The 18,329-nt window shown below is 40.3% G+C and overlaps 1 protein-coding gene across 4 annotated transcripts; it reads right to left on the bottom strand.

Annotated features, from left to right (window-relative positions):
- Window positions 1–1,053: 1,053 nt before the first annotated feature.
- On the bottom strand, window positions 1,054–17,381 carry LOC124137051 (ribonuclease Oy-like). 4 transcript variants are annotated; one of them, XM_046503163.2, is made up of 10 exons: window positions 17,259–17,381; window positions 12,753–12,833; window positions 10,304–10,388; window positions 7,753–7,808; window positions 7,216–7,285; window positions 7,001–7,068; window positions 6,423–6,542; window positions 6,081–6,129; window positions 4,981–5,064; window positions 1,054–3,092 (listed from the first exon to the last, which is right to left on the bottom strand). In XM_046503163.2, exons 2-10 carry the CDS (start codon window positions 12,800–12,802, stop codon window positions 2,949–2,951), a joined length of 726 nt encoding a protein of 241 aa, XP_046359119.2. In that variant the 5' UTR covers window positions 12,803–12,833; window positions 17,259–17,381; the 3' UTR covers window positions 1,054–2,948. The 4 variants fall into 4 exon arrangements, with proteins under 4 accessions (XP_046359119.2, XP_046359122.2, XP_046359121.2 ...); XM_046503166.2 differs by lacking the exon at window positions 17,259–17,381 and adding an exon at window positions 17,199–17,221; XM_046503165.2 differs by lacking the exon at window positions 17,259–17,381 and adding an exon at window positions 15,763–15,911.
- Window positions 17,382–18,329: the final 948 nt, after the last annotated feature.

Genomic DNA, 18,329 nt, shown 5'->3' on the forward strand with positions numbered 1-18,329 from the left:
TTTGCGTCAAGCACAGCAAATAGACAACAACTATTACGAGGAAGAGCTTAAACGTTCGAAGAACAAAGGATTTAATACCAAGTGGGGCAAATAGTTACTACTTCACGTTAGTCTCAATTATGCTCTTGGACCGTTTATCCTCAAAGCTACTTATGCCAGCGAAATGTAACCCTCATGATAGGTCCATCAACGACCCTTCTGTTGAGGTCTTCAAGACTTTCAGCATCTTCATATCGGTAATAGGCCGTCACATTCCGAAACAGATAATAATCACAAGGTGGCATAAAAGTTTGCTGGGTCGTCATTTGACTTTAATAGGACTTCGCGAATTGATACCACCCTACGCTGGCAAATATCTGTAGCATTTACAACTTCCCCGGTGAGTAACGTGATGATGGTTCATATAGGTTCTCATCTTGTCATACGCGTGGTTTCTGGTGTGTAGGTTTACTGTTACACATATCTTGTGAATAGTTACACACAACCAAATGTTTTTTTCCAATAGACTCCTATAGTAACGTTATATTTTTTTAAATAACTAGGCATTCAACAGCCATTACATATACATATATGCACAGTCTGGCCTTAAAGCTGCAATAAATACACAAACTTTAGCCAGCTCCTTTTCCGAGTACAGGAAGCTGAACACACCATCCCCAGTTTCGCACCAAATGTCTCCTACTTGAAATATCTGTGCTCACATAAAGCACAAGTCATCTTGTCACAAATGTCAGCACCAAATATTGAAAAATATGGGCAGTTTTAATTACTGGATGGATGGACATTTAACAGACATAAACATCTTACACAATATCATCCAAACGCAGCCTGCATATATCTCTCGATCTGCATTGAAGGCTCTGTCGCAACCGGTTCTGATTTTGTGTATTAGAACCTAATATAATATCTTGAAGAAGAAACTTGATATTGATGAGACTGGAGTACGAAAGAACACGCTTTCCGACCAATCCAAACATTTGTTGGTGTAGAAAGTTTATCTTGTTCTTTGAATTTATTAACTTGCCCTCGTAGCTATGAAAGAAATGAAAATGAGATGATCAATATGTCTGCTTTATTTAATTATGGAAACGCCAGCTCATTTCTGAAAGGTGAATAGACAAAAATAAAATAGTGTCGTGGCAATGTAGCTCACCTAGATATGTAGTCAACAGGTTAATATATCAACAAAGACTACAACTTAATAAACGTTACTGTCGGCATTGCTATTCAAATATATTCTGCATAAATATTGGGGATAAATTATTACCAAATATGAAACAAGTTATTCCTTAATATTTCTAACACTGCAAGAATGACTTAATATTACTGACATATTACTGTAGAACATTGTTGCACTACACAATATTTAAATTTACTTCACACAAAGTTTCAACCCTGAGCCATATATACCTTTTAAGAAATTTTTTTTTCTGATGTCATATATTGTTTCAAATTGTTTCACACAAACACGCCAAAATCGTAATCAAGAGAACAAAATATTATGTGATTAGGAGATACGTGTCAAAGTTCAGCTTCCTTAGTCTGGCATTTTCAGAGGTGAAGATGTTAATTGTTTACAGAGAAAAACGCATTTTGAGAGAATGTAAGAGCATTACAGTACATTTAAAGCAGAAAGGGCTGAACAGTGGCCACAAACATGTTTTTCAACATGGTTGTCCAATATAAACCTCTTTAACAAATTATTAAGTATTGAAGCCTCGTGGCTCCAGAGGTTTCTGAGGATATTATGTTTACAGTGCCAGGACATGCTTTTTGAGAGAATTCCATCACATTTTGAACACAAATGGCTTGGTAACGGCTATAAGTTTCATCTTTCAGTATGGTCGAACTGCACAGGTAAAGTCAAAGTTAAAATCTAATACTGCACAAAACAGAAAAGAAATGTTGAGCCCTACGACTCGTTACACATCTACAAATCCGAACCTCTTAAAATGCAGGTGTCACCATTGGTTGGAACAAGCATGCGAAGTTTCAGCTTCATTGGTCAAGGATGTTTCTGAACAGAAGATGTTGACGATGTTACAGATGTTGACGAAGACGCCGGGTCACCGGACGTAAGCTCACTTAACTTTTAGTCAGGTGAGCTCATACAAAACGGATATCAACAAAGTTGCAATGGTGGTCGAAAATAGTTCTAATTGTCGCACACAAATAGTTTCTTCCAATTTGAGAGCAGATCTTTGTAACTCGTGATAAATTCTTTGTATGTGTCAGTAGCGATTTTACGAGGAGAACGTTGGTGAACACCATCTTCGGTCTCTAGGTGTCCATAGTGTACGGGATATTACAAGCTAAACCGGCACCACGAGACCGAAAGTCGAAGGCTTACCCGTACTTACTTCTCGTATAATCCCGTACATCCCGCTCCTGACAAATCAATGGCGCAAGGGATACCTCCCAACGCATTCGGGGTTCTCTCGAATTATTTTGTAGCAGAGCAACATCATATAAGCCTACTGAGAAACCTATAAGTGAAATGCTGGACTAGCCTGTTGATAGCAATGTGCAATTTGGCGATAGGACATTTAGGCAAAAGAAGAAAGCAACCCCAGGGACACTAATTATGCCCCCCTCCTTGCTGACATGTTTCCTTATGTATATTGGTTCTGAATGCAATGTAACACCCGCGCGGAGGTTTTCTTTTCGGCCTTTCTATTTTTTATTGAGGGAGGAGAGAAGAAAGGGTTGATGTAGGGAGCCCTTGCTCATGCTTTCAATCACTGGTTTGTCTGTTCAATCTCGTTTATTTACAGACTACAGTGATTCAGTAAAGCTGCTGAAAGATATCGATCACTAAAGTAACGCCATCGAAAGGGAACATGAACCTGACTTGTCATTGGTCAAAAGTGTTGTTTTACAAAAGCATATTACAGTGCAGTTCAGATCCGTACTGCAGTCTTAATCTATACTTCACAACAGCTGAATTTCTATTTGGAACAATGGATGTCGTGGAATGGGAGGATGTAAATTTTGTCCTTAGGCATGCAGGACGGATGGGGCTGGTCAAGAAGCGTTGTCACGTTGAATGTCTTCGTCAAAGCTATGTGAATCTCCTGCAACAAGGTGCGATCCTGTAAAAAAAGGTTTGAGAAAACATTTTGAGAATACTTAGCAAACGCGGTGGAAATGTAGCCCACATTAAAAGTTAAGAATACCTATTGTAAATATAGGAGACTTTGCATTTCTTACTCTGACATGAGGAAAAGTATGGCTAAAATAAGTGAAAGAGGCACATTTTTCGAATTTCCAAAACAACTGAGAGAAAGTCCGTTACCCAGGGTGTACATTTACTAAATGTGTCATTATTTTACCAATATTTCCTAAGAAATTCAACTTGGATGAAATATGTCTATTCAAATATTACAAATATTATTACTGACACCTCTATAATTCCCGTTTTACCATCCTCATTTAGAGTCATTACAATATAAAACGTCAACACCAGAGAATAATCATTCTCGATTTTCTGCCGAAATAGATTCCATTCAGCGTAAAAGTCAAATAGTGGTGAAGATATATGAATGGATCACTGAAAATCAGTGATGACACCAGTTGCTCGCAAAAAGGATATGACTAAGCATGTGTTACACTCCACCCGCCACTCACACCATTTTCATACGAAAAGTAAGTGTCTGTCTGTTGCCCAAAGCTGCTTAGAAGCACTCCTGCCACACGGCGGGGATCTGTAAACGTAAATAGTCGAGTCCCGGCTAGACAATCCAGTGACTCAATAACGCGCTCATTGACCCTGTCAAATACAACAACAATGTTAATTTGTTATTTCGTGTGCTGCCTCATGTAGAGAAATTCTGCTGCTTACAAGTTAAAGGAACAATTTTTCGTTTTGCATGGGGGAGGGGGTTTGTCGGGCAGTTATAATGAGTCGGCCCAAATATTTCTTTTGTAGTTGACATAGTAAATAGCTACTGTGCTTGTGATGGCGCTCCGGGACTTTAGTCCACCAGCAAACGCATGGCCGGGAATGGTGACTTCCATGACAATTTCTAGAAGTTTTGCTTATTTCTTAAATCACCCTTGAGATCAGGTATATTGTGTAGTGATCTAACGGCCGATGGTCTGGTTTTGTCTTTTACACCCAATGGAATCTGTTCAGGTAGATAATGGAAACTATTGAATTAAACATATTTATTCACAAGGAGTGAACGGGATTGGGGGACAAGTTCTTCCAACTTAGAATGCCCTCTCCCTGGTATTTACAAAAATTTCGCAATTTCAAATTCAATATAAATGCATACAACACTATAGATGAGAGAGAGAAAGAGAGAGAGAGAGAGAGAGAGAGAGAGAGAGAGAGAGTAAGAGAGAGAGAGAGAGAGTAAGAGAGAGAGAGATACATTGTTAAATGAACAGTTCTTTACACAAATATTTTAGTTGTACATATATAATGTTGTACTGCCTTAAATATAGCTTCATTTTCTGTAACAACGTGATCTGAATTGCCGTTTAATAGTAACTGTACATCAACAGGTATGTTATGAACAATATTATTAAGGCTGTTTAACATAATTTCACGCTGATGACTAAACATTGTACATTCCATGAGATAATGATATGCATTTTCACATGTATTCGAACATGTACAGTTCGGGTGATCTTTTATACCAATTCTATATAAATCATAATTCAATTGACTGCACATGTATCTCAGTTTTGTGTGTAAGATATTATATTTTCTTTTTCCATAGAAACTATGGAAACTATTCTCTGGTGTCTTTTACTTGCGGGCCCACTAGGGCTGCCACGTATAATATTATATGATTGGAACACTAAAGTACGTGTGGTGTAGGACATGGTTGATTGTGTTGTGTCTTCGGAATGTGAATATGTGGTTCTCCTATTACCGACCACTGGTTTGTCTAGTCCAGGTTCAGTCACTTCACATATCGCTGTGATAAAGCTGTAATTTAACACTATTTACACTCTCACTATGACTTTTACCATTTTTGTTTGCCTAGAACACTTCATCTTCAGGTTCGTGTTGATCCGGAAGTACTTCTTGACAGCATCTTTTATGGCATCGATCTGTAATGTAAATCGTTACTTTGTTATTTATTTCTATTTAAGGTTATACAAACGTACCCGTGGTTTTAGAAACAGAAGTCCACGATGAAATATGTTGATCTAAGAATTCCGTATACACCACAGAGAGTGTCCGGACTAGCGTGAAACACATGGTCGAGAATAAACCACCCCGGTCAAGACGAATGAACACACAGTATCCGCGTAAAACAATGATGGGGAATGATAGAGATACATGGTCAGAATGAAACGCAGGATGGAGAAATATGAAAAACACATTGTCAGATGGAACCACTTTGAACCACTATAAACATATATGTCTAAATGAAGCACAGGAACGAGGTTGATTAGGACACATGTCCAAATGAAACACGGTTCGATATTGATACGCATATTCAAATGAAGCATTTTAATTGGATTGGTAAACACTCGTGTATAAATGACGAGACTGATAAACAGACATGTCCAAAAGGAGCACATGAGCGAGATTGACAAATACACAAATAAAGCACGCGGACGAAACTGATAAACACACATGTCTAAATGAGTGAGTGAGTATGGTTTTATGCCGCTTTTGACAATATTCTAGCAATATCACGGCGGGGGACACAAGAAATGGGCTTCACACATTGTACCCATGTCGGTAAAACGAACCCGGGTCTTCGGCGAGACGAGCGAACGCTTTAACCACTAGGCTACCCGACCGCCCCCATGTCTAGGCACAGGGACGAGATTGATAAACACGAATGTCCAAATGGATCACAGGAACACGGCTGATAAAAAATCATGTACAAATGAAGCACAGGGTCGAGAGAGATTAACACACACGGCCGATAAAGATGAACACAATTGATCAGTGTGAGACACATGTAGCCGTGAAAGGGAACTGAGACTCACAAGTTGGGCCAGAAATAAGGTTGACACAGATGGCGTCCACCGGAGAGCAGTAGAAAGCTGCTCTGATTTGATGGGAAAACGTTCAGAGACACACACCACCCTATCGTAAAACATTTACTCACGGAATATGCCTTCGAACATGATGGAGTGATGCCAGCCTTCTCAAGCGCCCTGTCATAATAATAAAAACAAATCCGTATAACAGTGTTTGCTATGAGTGCATATCAACTTTCTTTAATGTGTACGGTAACATCGGTTGAGGCAGTATTTATCTAACCGAGGCTTGCACGAATTAAAAATTAAGGTCGGAAATATTTCAGCCATAATTATTTTGGCAAATTCATATTGTGTAGGAATGAAGGTTTGAATGGAAGCGCAAAGATCGACCAAGAGAGAGTAGGTATGAAGGATTGAATGGAAGCGCAAAGATCGACCACGAACAGTGTTTAATGCTAATGACTTACTTTTGTGGATTAAATGCAGAAATACTGTTGAGACTTAGAGCCTTTTGGAAGTAGCGCAACTGGTTGTCGGTGGCTTTTAGGGTTGCAGCGCAAGTGCCGTGTTTTTGCCATTCATGCTTCCTGAAAAGCAGAGAATATAGTAATGGTGAAGGAACATAGTGTAGAAGTACTGGGGTGCACATGGTCGGTCCGTACCTGTAGCTAGATGCTACCAAAAACTATTGGCATGCTTGACATAAAAGGCGACTATGCTTGTCGTAAGAGGCAATTAACGGGATCGGGTGGTCAGGGTCACTGACTTGGTAGATGCAAGTCATCGTAACCCAATTGCGTGGATCGATGCTCATGATATCAATCACTGGATCCCCACTCGCTTTTTTACAGGCCTCTGTCATATAGCTGGAATATTGCTGGGTGTGGCGTTAAACAACAAACAAACAAACAAACACACAAACAAACAGAACTATTGGTCGGCCAAAACGTCAGTTTAAACGTGATATCATGTTATGAACCCAGAACCAGAATATCTCCGCCGGACCTTTTGGCACTAATGAAATATAAAGGTGTGTATCACCTACCAAAGCCACCGATACCGCGTTTTATCCAACATGTTAGGCCAGCTTGCATTCAGTTGTTTTTCAAGTGACTGAAATAGTGAAGAATGCAGACTGTAAAAAATAAAGTAGCAATTCATTTTATTTTCCTGGAAACACATTACATACACAGGACACGGTGTGTCTACTCAGTGACCAGTTAAAAAAATATCAGGTTAGAAAACTTTAATTATGCCTACCTTGACCATGTCCCAATTAAAATGCCAGCTGTTGTTGCAGCTCATGACTTCCTCATCATCGAAGTTGGGCCTACAACGGGATACAATTTTGGCCAAATCTCGCGTTCTCGCGATCTCGCATTCTCGTGTTTTGGGTATATTTACCTCGTTTCCAAAGGTCGAGATCGCGAGAATGCGAGATCGCGAGAATGACCCTTACAGTATTCCATACTATACCACCTCCTCTAAATCACATGTCCTCATGGTACAACGTGTTGATTCCAGTTGAGGTGCTAGCCGTGGTGGATGAACGATTTCACAATGCATATTGAATGCATCACCTTAATGATATTTTTGAAATTTAATTTTTATGTTTTTTTTGTTATTTATCATTTTTTGTTTGGTTTTTAAACTATTTGCTTTTGGGAGAGTCTTGATAAGAAGGATAAGAAATTAATTCGAAATAATTAAAAGATAAACTGTGTTGGTTGAAACCATTATTCAAAAATACATATTGGTTAACAAACTGGGGGTTAGGGAAATGTTTCAAAGACTTACCACAGGCCGTGAACAGTCCAGGTTTTCACTTGGTTGGGAACGTGATTACACTTGTGCTGAAAAATGTAATTCTTGAATGAACAATCTATAATAGTGGATAGTGGAAGTCCTGAACAGTGCAAGGGAGGTAGATACGAAATACCCCCTCTCGATTCCAGAGCTTTAGAGCGTGCAATCAATAGTACCATGGCGAACGCATATAAACACCGTCCTATTACTGTTAAGAGTCGACACTAAGACGACAAGTTACAAGCTGCGTCAATAAGTCGTGTCCTTAAAGATGAAGGGTATGGCACTTCTAATGACTTGACTATCAATCAGGGACGGGAATGACTAAATGTCGAACAGATGACCCAGACACACGGTAATACAACCTGGGAACGTGGCAAGCGAGCTGAAAAATGTAATTCTTGAATAAACAATCTATTCGAGGGATATTAATAGTTCAGATGCATCGAACCTTATTCCAGTCGTAAATGATCACACCACTGTGTCCCACCATCTTGAACCATCATGAATTAAACGAAGCATACTTGGTTAATTTGAGAATTGATTTTCATGTGCAAAATAAAACGTCTATGTTCAAACGTACTGGCTCACAAGGTCATGAATCAAATGTTTGCGTTTCATTTGATATCTGGCACTAGTTGACATGGTTTCCAAATAAAATGGATCCTTGAGTTTAATTGTGAATGTTATTGAAATATATATATATCAGAAATCCCTGCCAAAAATAGAATCGATTGTACGGTTCCGACTTGAGCATGAGTTTTTGAATCACTATCAACTAGGGATGATACCTGGTGTTCGCGAAGAGGTGAGCCTATCCTGCTTCACGGTTGCACCCGTCACAAACACATGCAAAGGTTGGTTAGTTGGTTTGTTTGTTATTTAACGCCGCACTCAGCAATATTCCAGCTATATGACGGCGATCTGTAAATAATCGAGTCTGGACCAGACAATACAGTGATTAATATCATGAGCATCGATCCACGCAATTGGGATCGATGACATGCATCAACCAAGTCAGCCAGCCTGACCACCCGATCCCGTTAGTCGCCTTTTACGACAAGCATAGTCACCTTTTACGGCAAGCATGGGTTCATGCAAAGGAAAGTCACCTGAAAAAAACACGTCTTTCACAAAACATTTTAAAAGTTTTACTGAGGCATTGAATGTTGACCAAACAGGTCGTTGGCGCAAACAAAGTTCATTTCACAGATGTTCATTGGGGTTGAGGTTAGAATTCTAAACTTGTCAAGGAAGTACCTAGATATCCCTTGTCATGTGAACTCTGGCATAATATTTATTCAAAAAGCTTGAAAATATTTTGTGGATATATATTTTCAAATAAGACAACTTTATTCCTGGGACTAAATGTCATTATTTGTCATATTTGGACCATACTGGTCGTGCTGTGACAATTATCGCTCACTTCGGCCTAAATCGAGAGAGAATCTCGATTCGTCACTGAACGTGTTCTGCGCCAGTAACGCAGCAATACGCTAAGGGTGACGTGTTCCGACGCCAGTAATGCAGCATTACGCTAAGGGTGACGTGTTCCGACGCCAGTAATGCAGCAATACGCTAAGGGTGACGTGTTCCGACGCCAGTAATGCAGCATTACGCTAAGGATGGCGTGTTCTGACGCCAGAAACGCCACACTACTCTAAGGATGGCGTGTTCTGACGCCAGTAACGCAGCATTACGCTACAGACGACGAGGCTGACGCCAGTAACGCAGCATTACGCTAAAGATGACGTGTTCTGACGCCAGTAACGCAGCATTAAGCTGAAGACGACGTGGCTGACTCCAGTAGAGCACCATTACGATAAGGATGACTTACACCTGCAGCTTTAAACGGATTTCGCTCTGTTCGATCATTTAATCTCCTGTAGGTAAAACAGCGTCCATGCTTAAGGATATGATGTTTCCTTTAACGCTATCATCAACCTGTCTAAGTGAGTTCCCCGACCTAATCATGCCTATTTATTGATATTTGTTCGCCGCTGTCATGCATTTTCTAACAATGAAGGCTTTTGCTGCAAAACATCAATTTGTCATCAAACTATTACTTTATAGGATGTATGGGTGGCACAATTTATGTGACTGCCATACGAACTTAGCCTCGCCCACATGAATAGGGGGATGCGGGTGGCCCATTCGACGAAGGCACCGCAATTCGTTGAGCAGAGTTGCGTCCCTAAGGCACGCCAGAAACCTACGATGGGTCCCAATCCCAGTTCGCCCCGATTATGTTTCTTGGTTTGTCAGCACCATAGCCGTGCTCGTGGGGTTCTACAAAGAGGTAAACGTCTGAGAACTGCATTACTTCGGGCCTTCATCCTACACTAAGCTGAAACGCCGTGATATAACTGGAATACTGTTGAAAGCGACGTTAACCCAGTTTACTCACGCACCTGTATTACACTATCCCGACAGTTTAAAATTCATCCATCTACTCAAACAGCCTCCTTCATCATACAAACTGTTCCTCTTGGGACTTCATACATTCAAAATAAATGTTTCAAAACAATAACACGAAACATACCTTTAATGATGATTTAAGACATGCAGTCGGGGGCCATTGTTGTGCAAAGACGAACAGATTCCACTTCTTGTCCCGGCTGATTGCCCTGTAATGACATGTGCGTTGTGTACAGATATCATGGTAGTCTGGTAGTGATATATAAGCATGTATATTGCATACACATACCCTTGTAGTCGAGTAGTGATATACAAGTATGTACGTTGTATACAAATACCATGGTAATCTAGTAATGATATTTAAGTACGTAGGTTGTACACAGATACCATGGTAGTCTAGTATAATATTTAAGTACGTAGGTTGTACGCAGATACCATGGTAGTCTAGTAATGATATTTAAGTACGTAGGTTGTACGCAGATACCATGGTAGTCTAGTAATGATATTTAAGTACGTAGGTTGTACACAGTTACAATGGTAGTCTAGTAATGATATTTAAGTACGTAGGTTGTACACAGATACCATGGTAGTCTGGTAATGATATTTAAGTACGTAGGTTGTACACAGATACCATGGTAGTCTAGTAATGATATTTAAGTACGTAGGTTGTACACAGATACCATGGTAGTCTAGTAATGATATTTAAGTACGTACGTTGTACGCAGATACCATGGTAGTCTAGTAATGATATTTAAGTACGTAGGTTGTACACAGATACCATGGTAGTCTAGTAATGATATTTAAGTACGTACGTTGTACGCAGATACCATGGTGGTCTAGTAATGATATTTAAGTACGTACGTTGTACGCAGATACCATGGTGGTCTAGTAATGATATTTAAGTACGTACGTTGTACGCAGATACCATGGTGGTCTAGTAATGATATTTAAGTACGTAGGTTGTACGCAGATACCATGGTGGTCTAGTAATGATATTTAAGTACGTAGGTTGTACACAGATACCGTGGTAGTCTAGTAATTATATTTAAGTACGTACGTTGTATGCACATATTCTGGGGTTGCTATGGCCTGGTTATAGAATAATGATATGTAAGCATGCACATGTCATGGGGTCGCGATGCCCTGGTAGTATAGTAATGGTATATATTGTAGCCATACATCCCTGCAAGTGGACTGAAATGTCAAATCTTAAATCTAAGTATGAACATGTCCGTGATCCGAGATGAAGTTTTCACCACATAAGGACGAGATTATATGACATCCATATATTCTGTTCCTCGTGTGTATCACATCTAAATGCCTTTCAAAGACCTATTCACCACATGTTTGTAATGTTTTTATTTAAGTCTCCTAAGAATATCAACCAAGGTCAAAGACTTGCCCTTTTTCAAATATAAAAGAAGCGTTAAACCTCTTAAATCAGCCTCTTTCACACATTCAGCCTGATCTATGTATGTACTGTTGTTTTAGGTCCCAACCATGCATTTGTTTCAGTGAACAAAATTTAATTCTCATGTATATGAACATATCTGATAACTTTCAAAATTAGGTATTCCCTATGACTTAATTAAAATATATCTCGTGGACAAAAAAACGTATTTATTACTCCTTGTCCTTGTGAAACGAACTGGGTACTGCATAGGTTTACAGTTAATTTACAGCTGCAGAAAAGATAAACACTATGCCTACTTTATTTTCATAAGCATGAACTTCCGTGTAGCTTGTGGAAACATCTACGTATGACACTGACCTCATTTTGGATAATGTCTCAGATTCCACCTGATGAAAAGTTGGTGAAGAAAGACCCAGTATAGGACATTTCCCCACATGGACAATTCCCCACACTGACATTTCGCCACAAGATTATTGTCCTTGTGAGGAAATGTCCATGTGGGGAAATGTCTGCCCCCCCACATGTTCTTTTGAATAGACACACGTCCTGGCTCATATCATACAGTGCAAAGACGCCTAGAAAGAAATTCTCCCTGTAGCCAAGTAACTATTTGACAAATTGCAAAACATGTCATTAGAAAATCGATTTCGGTTTCACTTTGTATGTCACTTTGGGAAAATAAACACTTATCAGTAAATTAATACAGGATACGATTTTTATAACTGTCTACTTTAATATGGAAATATTCGATAAGCGGTGCTAAATATTATCCCAGGTGTATATTTTAATCCGGTGGATTTTAAGACAAACTACTTTAGTTTCATGGTGAGGACAGAAATGTTTATCAGCATTTGGTTACTCAAGTGTCGTTTTGTTTACTACGGAACCCTAGTGGCCCAGCCGTCTGGGGGATTCAGATGTTCGTCCCTTAGGCGTGACAGACACTTATGATCGTTGGTTCTAATTCCGGAGATTTCTATATATGGGTTTCACTAAACATCTGGGAGACATCGAAGACCTGCGTCCCTTCGGGTTTTCCTCTAACATTAAGCTGACATAACTGAAAAAACGTTCAAATCACTCTCCACTTTATTTTTTAAATTCATGGGTGACAGCTTTTCGATACTATCAGTCATTAACAATAATTAAAAACACTCACATGTTTATCAAGGAAAGCGACAGTACGATGACAATTCCCCGTACCGCCATTTTGTACAGCGTTTAGCGACGGAGCTCTCAACTGAAAATGAAAGTTTGCCATAAAACATGCATCACATAACATTTTGTGATATAAATACCACTCAACTTTTAATTAAGTGTCTAGGGGTAGAGTGAATGTGACTTGGAGACTTGTGCTATGAAAATAGTTCGATATAACAATGTACTCGAGCACTTTCAGATTCATTTCAAGTTGACAAAAAGGACGCTGGAGTTCCCCAAGCCGTTCTATGCCTGGATTATTGTTAAATGCCCTACTCACCCATTCAAGTTGACACAGATGTAAATATAAAATGTCAATGCAAGAGAATAACCAGTCTTGATTATCCGATCATCCGACAAGATTTGTTGTAACCTGAGTGAGTGACTAATGAACTTTCACAATGATTCTCGCGGGAAGAGCAGGTTTCCTTCCTTATCAGGTGACTTAAACACGAGTATTAACACGTGTTAACTGATCGATGTAATTTTGATCAAGAGTAAGACACCATGTTACGGGGTTGTTCTCGTATTTTATCTATAAAGAGCAAATTCGATAAATTCAATATCCTTGGTCGGCTTTTTCCTTGCCATTTTATCAAGATAAACTTGTGACACACACGCATAAGGTTCATATCACTGACAGATTTTAACATGTTCCCAATTTCTGTCCACTCATTATCCCAGTATCGCAGTAAAGAATGAGTGAGTGAGTTGTTTAACGTCACTCTAAACAGTATTTCAGTTATAGAAACACACATATGCCGACTGAACTTCAGACAGAAACTTCGAAATAACAATATTTCGAAATAGAGTATAATATGAAACATAGGAAGACTGTTTATAACCCTTCTTCGTGTTTGGATTAGATGGCGTGATTTCTTCAGTTAATATTAAGAAGGCGCATATTATGAGAAAAAGAGTTCACAAGAGACAGTTTCATTCCTTCATTGGTAGTGAAGCACTGAGGGAAATAACAATGATATTTTCACTAGTGAAACAACAAATACGAATTACATTTCTAATTTACTAGACGTCATTCGACGGGTCATATTCATGGAAGTGATGGCCTGTAAATAATCGTGTCCTGATAAACATTCCAGTGATTGATATTATGAACAATGATCCACGCTGCCTGGTATGATGACGCGCTTTTAACCAAGTCTGACCACCCCATCCATTAAGTCGCCTCTTACAGGGACCAGTACTAACCCATAAACCCCACGGGGCAAACGTAAGAGAGCCGATAGGATCTTGAGAGACCAATGGCCATAATCGGAGCGAAGACCCAAGTAATATAACATGATAACAACAGTTAATGACCATCTATTAACGTCTTTTGGTATGGCGCGGCCGGGGATCAAACCACTGACTTCCGCTCCCGCTTCTAACCCATAAACCCCACGGGGCAAACGTAAGAGAGCCGATAGGATCTTGAGAGACCAATGGCCATAATCGGAGCGAAGACTCAAGTAATATAACATGATAACAACAGTTAATGACCGTCTTTTAACGTCTTTTGGTATGGCGCGGCCGGGGATCAAACCACCGACTTCCGCTCCCGCTTCTAACCCATAAACCCCACGGGGCAAACGTAAGAGAGCCGATAGGATCTTGAGAGACCAATGGCCATAATCGGAGCGAAGACACAAGTAATATAACATGATAACAACAGTTAATGACCATCTATTAACGTCTTTTGGTATGGCGCGGCCGGGGATCAAACCACTGACTTCCGCTCCCGCTTCTAACCTATAAACCCCACGGGGCAAACGTAAGAGAGCCGATAGGATCTTGAGAGACCAATGGCCATAATCGGAGCGAAGACTCAAGTAATATAACATGATAACAACAGTTAATGACCATCTATTAACGTCTTTTGGTATGGCGCGGCCGGGGATCAAACCACCGACTTCCGCTCCCGCTTCTAACCCATAAACCCCACGGGGCAAACGTAAGAGAGCCGATAGGATCTTGAGAGACCAATGGCCATAATCGGAGCGAAGACTCAAGTAATATAACATGATAACAACAGTTAATGACCATCTATTAACGTCTTTTGGTATGGCGCGGCCGGGGATCAAACCACTGACTTCCGCTCCCGCTTCTAACCCATAAACCCCACGGGGCAAACGTAAGAGAGCCGATAGGATCTTGAGAGACCAATGGCCATAATCGGAGCGAAGACTCAAGTAATATAACATGATAACAACAGTTAATGACCATCTATTAACGTCTTTTGGGTATGATGCGGCCGGGGATCGAACCACCGACTTCCGCTCTCCGGGCAGACGCACTATGCCCTGGACCAGTCAAATAATATGACAAAGTGGTCGTGCACCTGGTTTATTCACATGCTACTGAACTGCCATAACATTAAACACATAGCAAAAGCCGCGTGTGGGGAAATATAACGTATTGCAGAATAAAAAATGGAAAAAACATAATCTGGCCTCGGGTTTCAAATCAGATAATTGTTCATTAGACGTCCTTTAAATAAGAATAGGACCGAAAAACACTTCAGCTAAAAGAATTGTATATCTGTATGATGTTTGTTTGTTGTTCAACTCAGCACTCAGCAATATTCCGGCTATATGACGGCGGTCTGTAAATAATCGAGTCTGGATCAGACAATCCAAAGATTGACGTCGTGAGCATCGATCTACGCAAATGGGATAATATGACATGCATCAAATAAGTCAGCAAGCCTGACCGTCAACCCGATGCCGTTAGTCGCCTCTTACGACAAGCATAGTTGCCTTTTACAGCAAGCATTGGTTGCTAAAGACCTATTCTACACCGGATCTTTACGGGTCGTATGTCTGTATGAAACAAATAGGGATCAAATATAGGGAAGTGGTGCAAAACTAACGGAGCAATTAACAACGAATAATTTTCCGACCGTTTCACCAACCGATGTATACATTATCAATTGAAGCGAATGTTGTTTGAGTGTAGACGTCCATACTTACAAGGATACAGACAACGAACAGTGTATGCATGAAACTTCGCTGCTGGAGAACACTGACTTTGTAAGGAGGAGCGGGGCTCAAGTTCACTTGGTGACAAATTCAACTCCTATTTCCCAATGGCGCCGAAAACCGCTTGTTATAGCATTTCGACAAACATGGAACTGTCGATGTGACATAAAAATAGACGATTTACTTCCTCGCGTTCCCGTATAGCGAGCAAAGTTGTCCTTATGTCCAATATGTTCATGCCTTTCTTGACAAATCCCCAGTAGTGCCAGTTGGAAGTTCCATCATGCTAAATAGGGAGTAAAACACTGGTATTCCGAGTTCCAAGAAAGTAACAGTTGAAACACACAATTAAGCCATGATTGAACATACAAATGCAATAGTCAAGGTTTAATCCAAAAGGAATAATCCACAACAGTAACAGTTGTATTCTGCTACAGTATATATTTCTTTTTAAGAAAAATGGAACCCATATTTTTGTGAATTACTTCTACCCTGTGAGAGAATATTTTGGGGTCACGTGACTTGAACATGTTCTCACAACCTCTACAGTGCATGGATGGGTTATATTTTCGTTTTATTTTGATAAATTGACACACAGTACGCTTATAACGAACTGGCGGATATAACGAAATGTGTTGCCGTATGCTTGCTGCATATATTCTTTATATATGCTTATAACGAACTACGGTTATAACTAACTAAAACTAGTGGTTCCTTTGAGTTCGTTATAACCGTAGTTTACTGTATGTGGACATTGGAAATATTTGAAAACATAACATGTTCATATAGGATTTGTAATGAAAGGTTTATATGAGGTAGGGCTAGAGCCCAGGATTTTTCACTTCCTGTGACAGGGGTCCCTTGGGCACGCCAGAAACCTATGATTGTGGGTTCGAATCCCGGTTCGCCCCGATTATGTTTCTAGGTTTGTCAGCACCATACCCGTGCTCGTGGGTTTCACCGAAGTGGTAAACGTCTGAGACCTGCATCACTTCGGGCTTTCCTCCCACATTAAGCTGACACGCCGTGATATGACTGGAATACTGTTAAAAGCGGCGTTAAACCCAACTCACTCACTCATTCCTGTGACAGGGATTAACGTTGTGACGTCACTATGGGGCTTTTAGCATTGAATCTATTTATAACCTGTGTGAAAGCGAGGCTTGGTTATCATGTCTAAGCGGTAACATTGGCTGAGCTCGCACACTGTCAGATGTAAGGAGGAGCTGAGGTCAAGTACACGTGGTCACAAATTCAATTCAATTTCTCAATGGCGCCGAAAAACGCTTGTTATCGCATTTCGACAAACAAGGAAAAATAATAGACGATTTACTTCCCCGTGTTCCCGTGTCACGAGCAAAGTTGTCCTAATGTTTAAAACAAAGCTAAATGCAGTATTTCAATGACTATTACAATAATTCCCATACCACGCCACAAGCCCGGCGTTACCCAGATCTTTAAGACAGAGCTGCTTCACCCAGGCCTACCTTACTGCTTGACGGGTTCCAGAGATGTGCAGCCAGGCAGCTGTCACTCCAGTCAGGGCAACACTTTCTGGACATCTGCATTTTTAGTATCTATTTCCGTTACTACTTTTCCTCATATGAAGTAATCAATTTCCTTGCGACGACTATCAACTCAGAAATGTTTTTTTGTCGCCAGCAACTATGTGTAAGATTTATCCGTAACTGATATTCGGCCCACTTTGATATTTGTACGCAACTGGCAGGTTACGGTCGTGTACTTACTTACTGAATACGTACTGTTAGCTCTTCAGTCGTGGCGTTTCTTTACATATCATAACCATACGTCAGTGAGTTCAGTTTTGCGCCAATTTTAACAATATTCCAACAACAGCAATATTGGTGACACAAGAAATGAAATTCACACTTTGTATCCAAAGGGGAAATCGAACTCGGGTCCTCAGCGTGATGAGCGAACGCTTCAACCACAAGGCTACCCCACCGTACCTCATCAAGATACGTGAGTGAGCGAGTATGGTTTAACGCCGCTTTTAGCAATATTCTAGCAATATCACGGCGGGGGACACCAGAAATGGGCTTCACACATTGTACCCATGTCGGGATTCGAACCTGGGTCTTTAACCACCAGGCTACCCGAAGGCCCCATCATGATACGACTCAACCTGCTAACAAAAGATGTTCCAGAAGCAACATATACAACCAGAAAAGCCGGTAAACACCTCTTACTTTATATTCCATATAAAAGGTATTTGTTTAAATGTATTATCCTGTATTTATGTTCTGATGAAACATACTTGTCTTGGTTTCCAAAGTGACATTCTCATATTGAAACACCGAAACCGAAATCGTTAATGTTATGACACAGTTTGTAACTGTTTCATGGCAACAGTGATTTCATTACCCGTTAAACTGTTTCCTGTTTCTTCGTATCATAGTGGAGCGGTTTGGTAGCCTAGTGGTTAAAGCATTCGCTCATCACACCGAAGACCCGGGTTCGATTTCCGACGTAGGTACACATGTGAAACCCATTTCTGGTGTCTCCCGCTGTGATTTTGCTGAAATATTGCTAAAAGC

The sequence above is a fragment of the Haliotis rufescens genome, unplaced genomic scaffold, assembly GCF_023055435.1.
Source record: "Haliotis rufescens isolate VD_foot unplaced genomic scaffold, xgHalRufe1.0.p SCAF_3, whole genome shotgun sequence".
In the NCBI taxonomy this organism is placed as follows: Eukaryota; Metazoa; Mollusca; class Gastropoda; order Lepetellida; family Haliotidae; genus Haliotis; species Haliotis rufescens.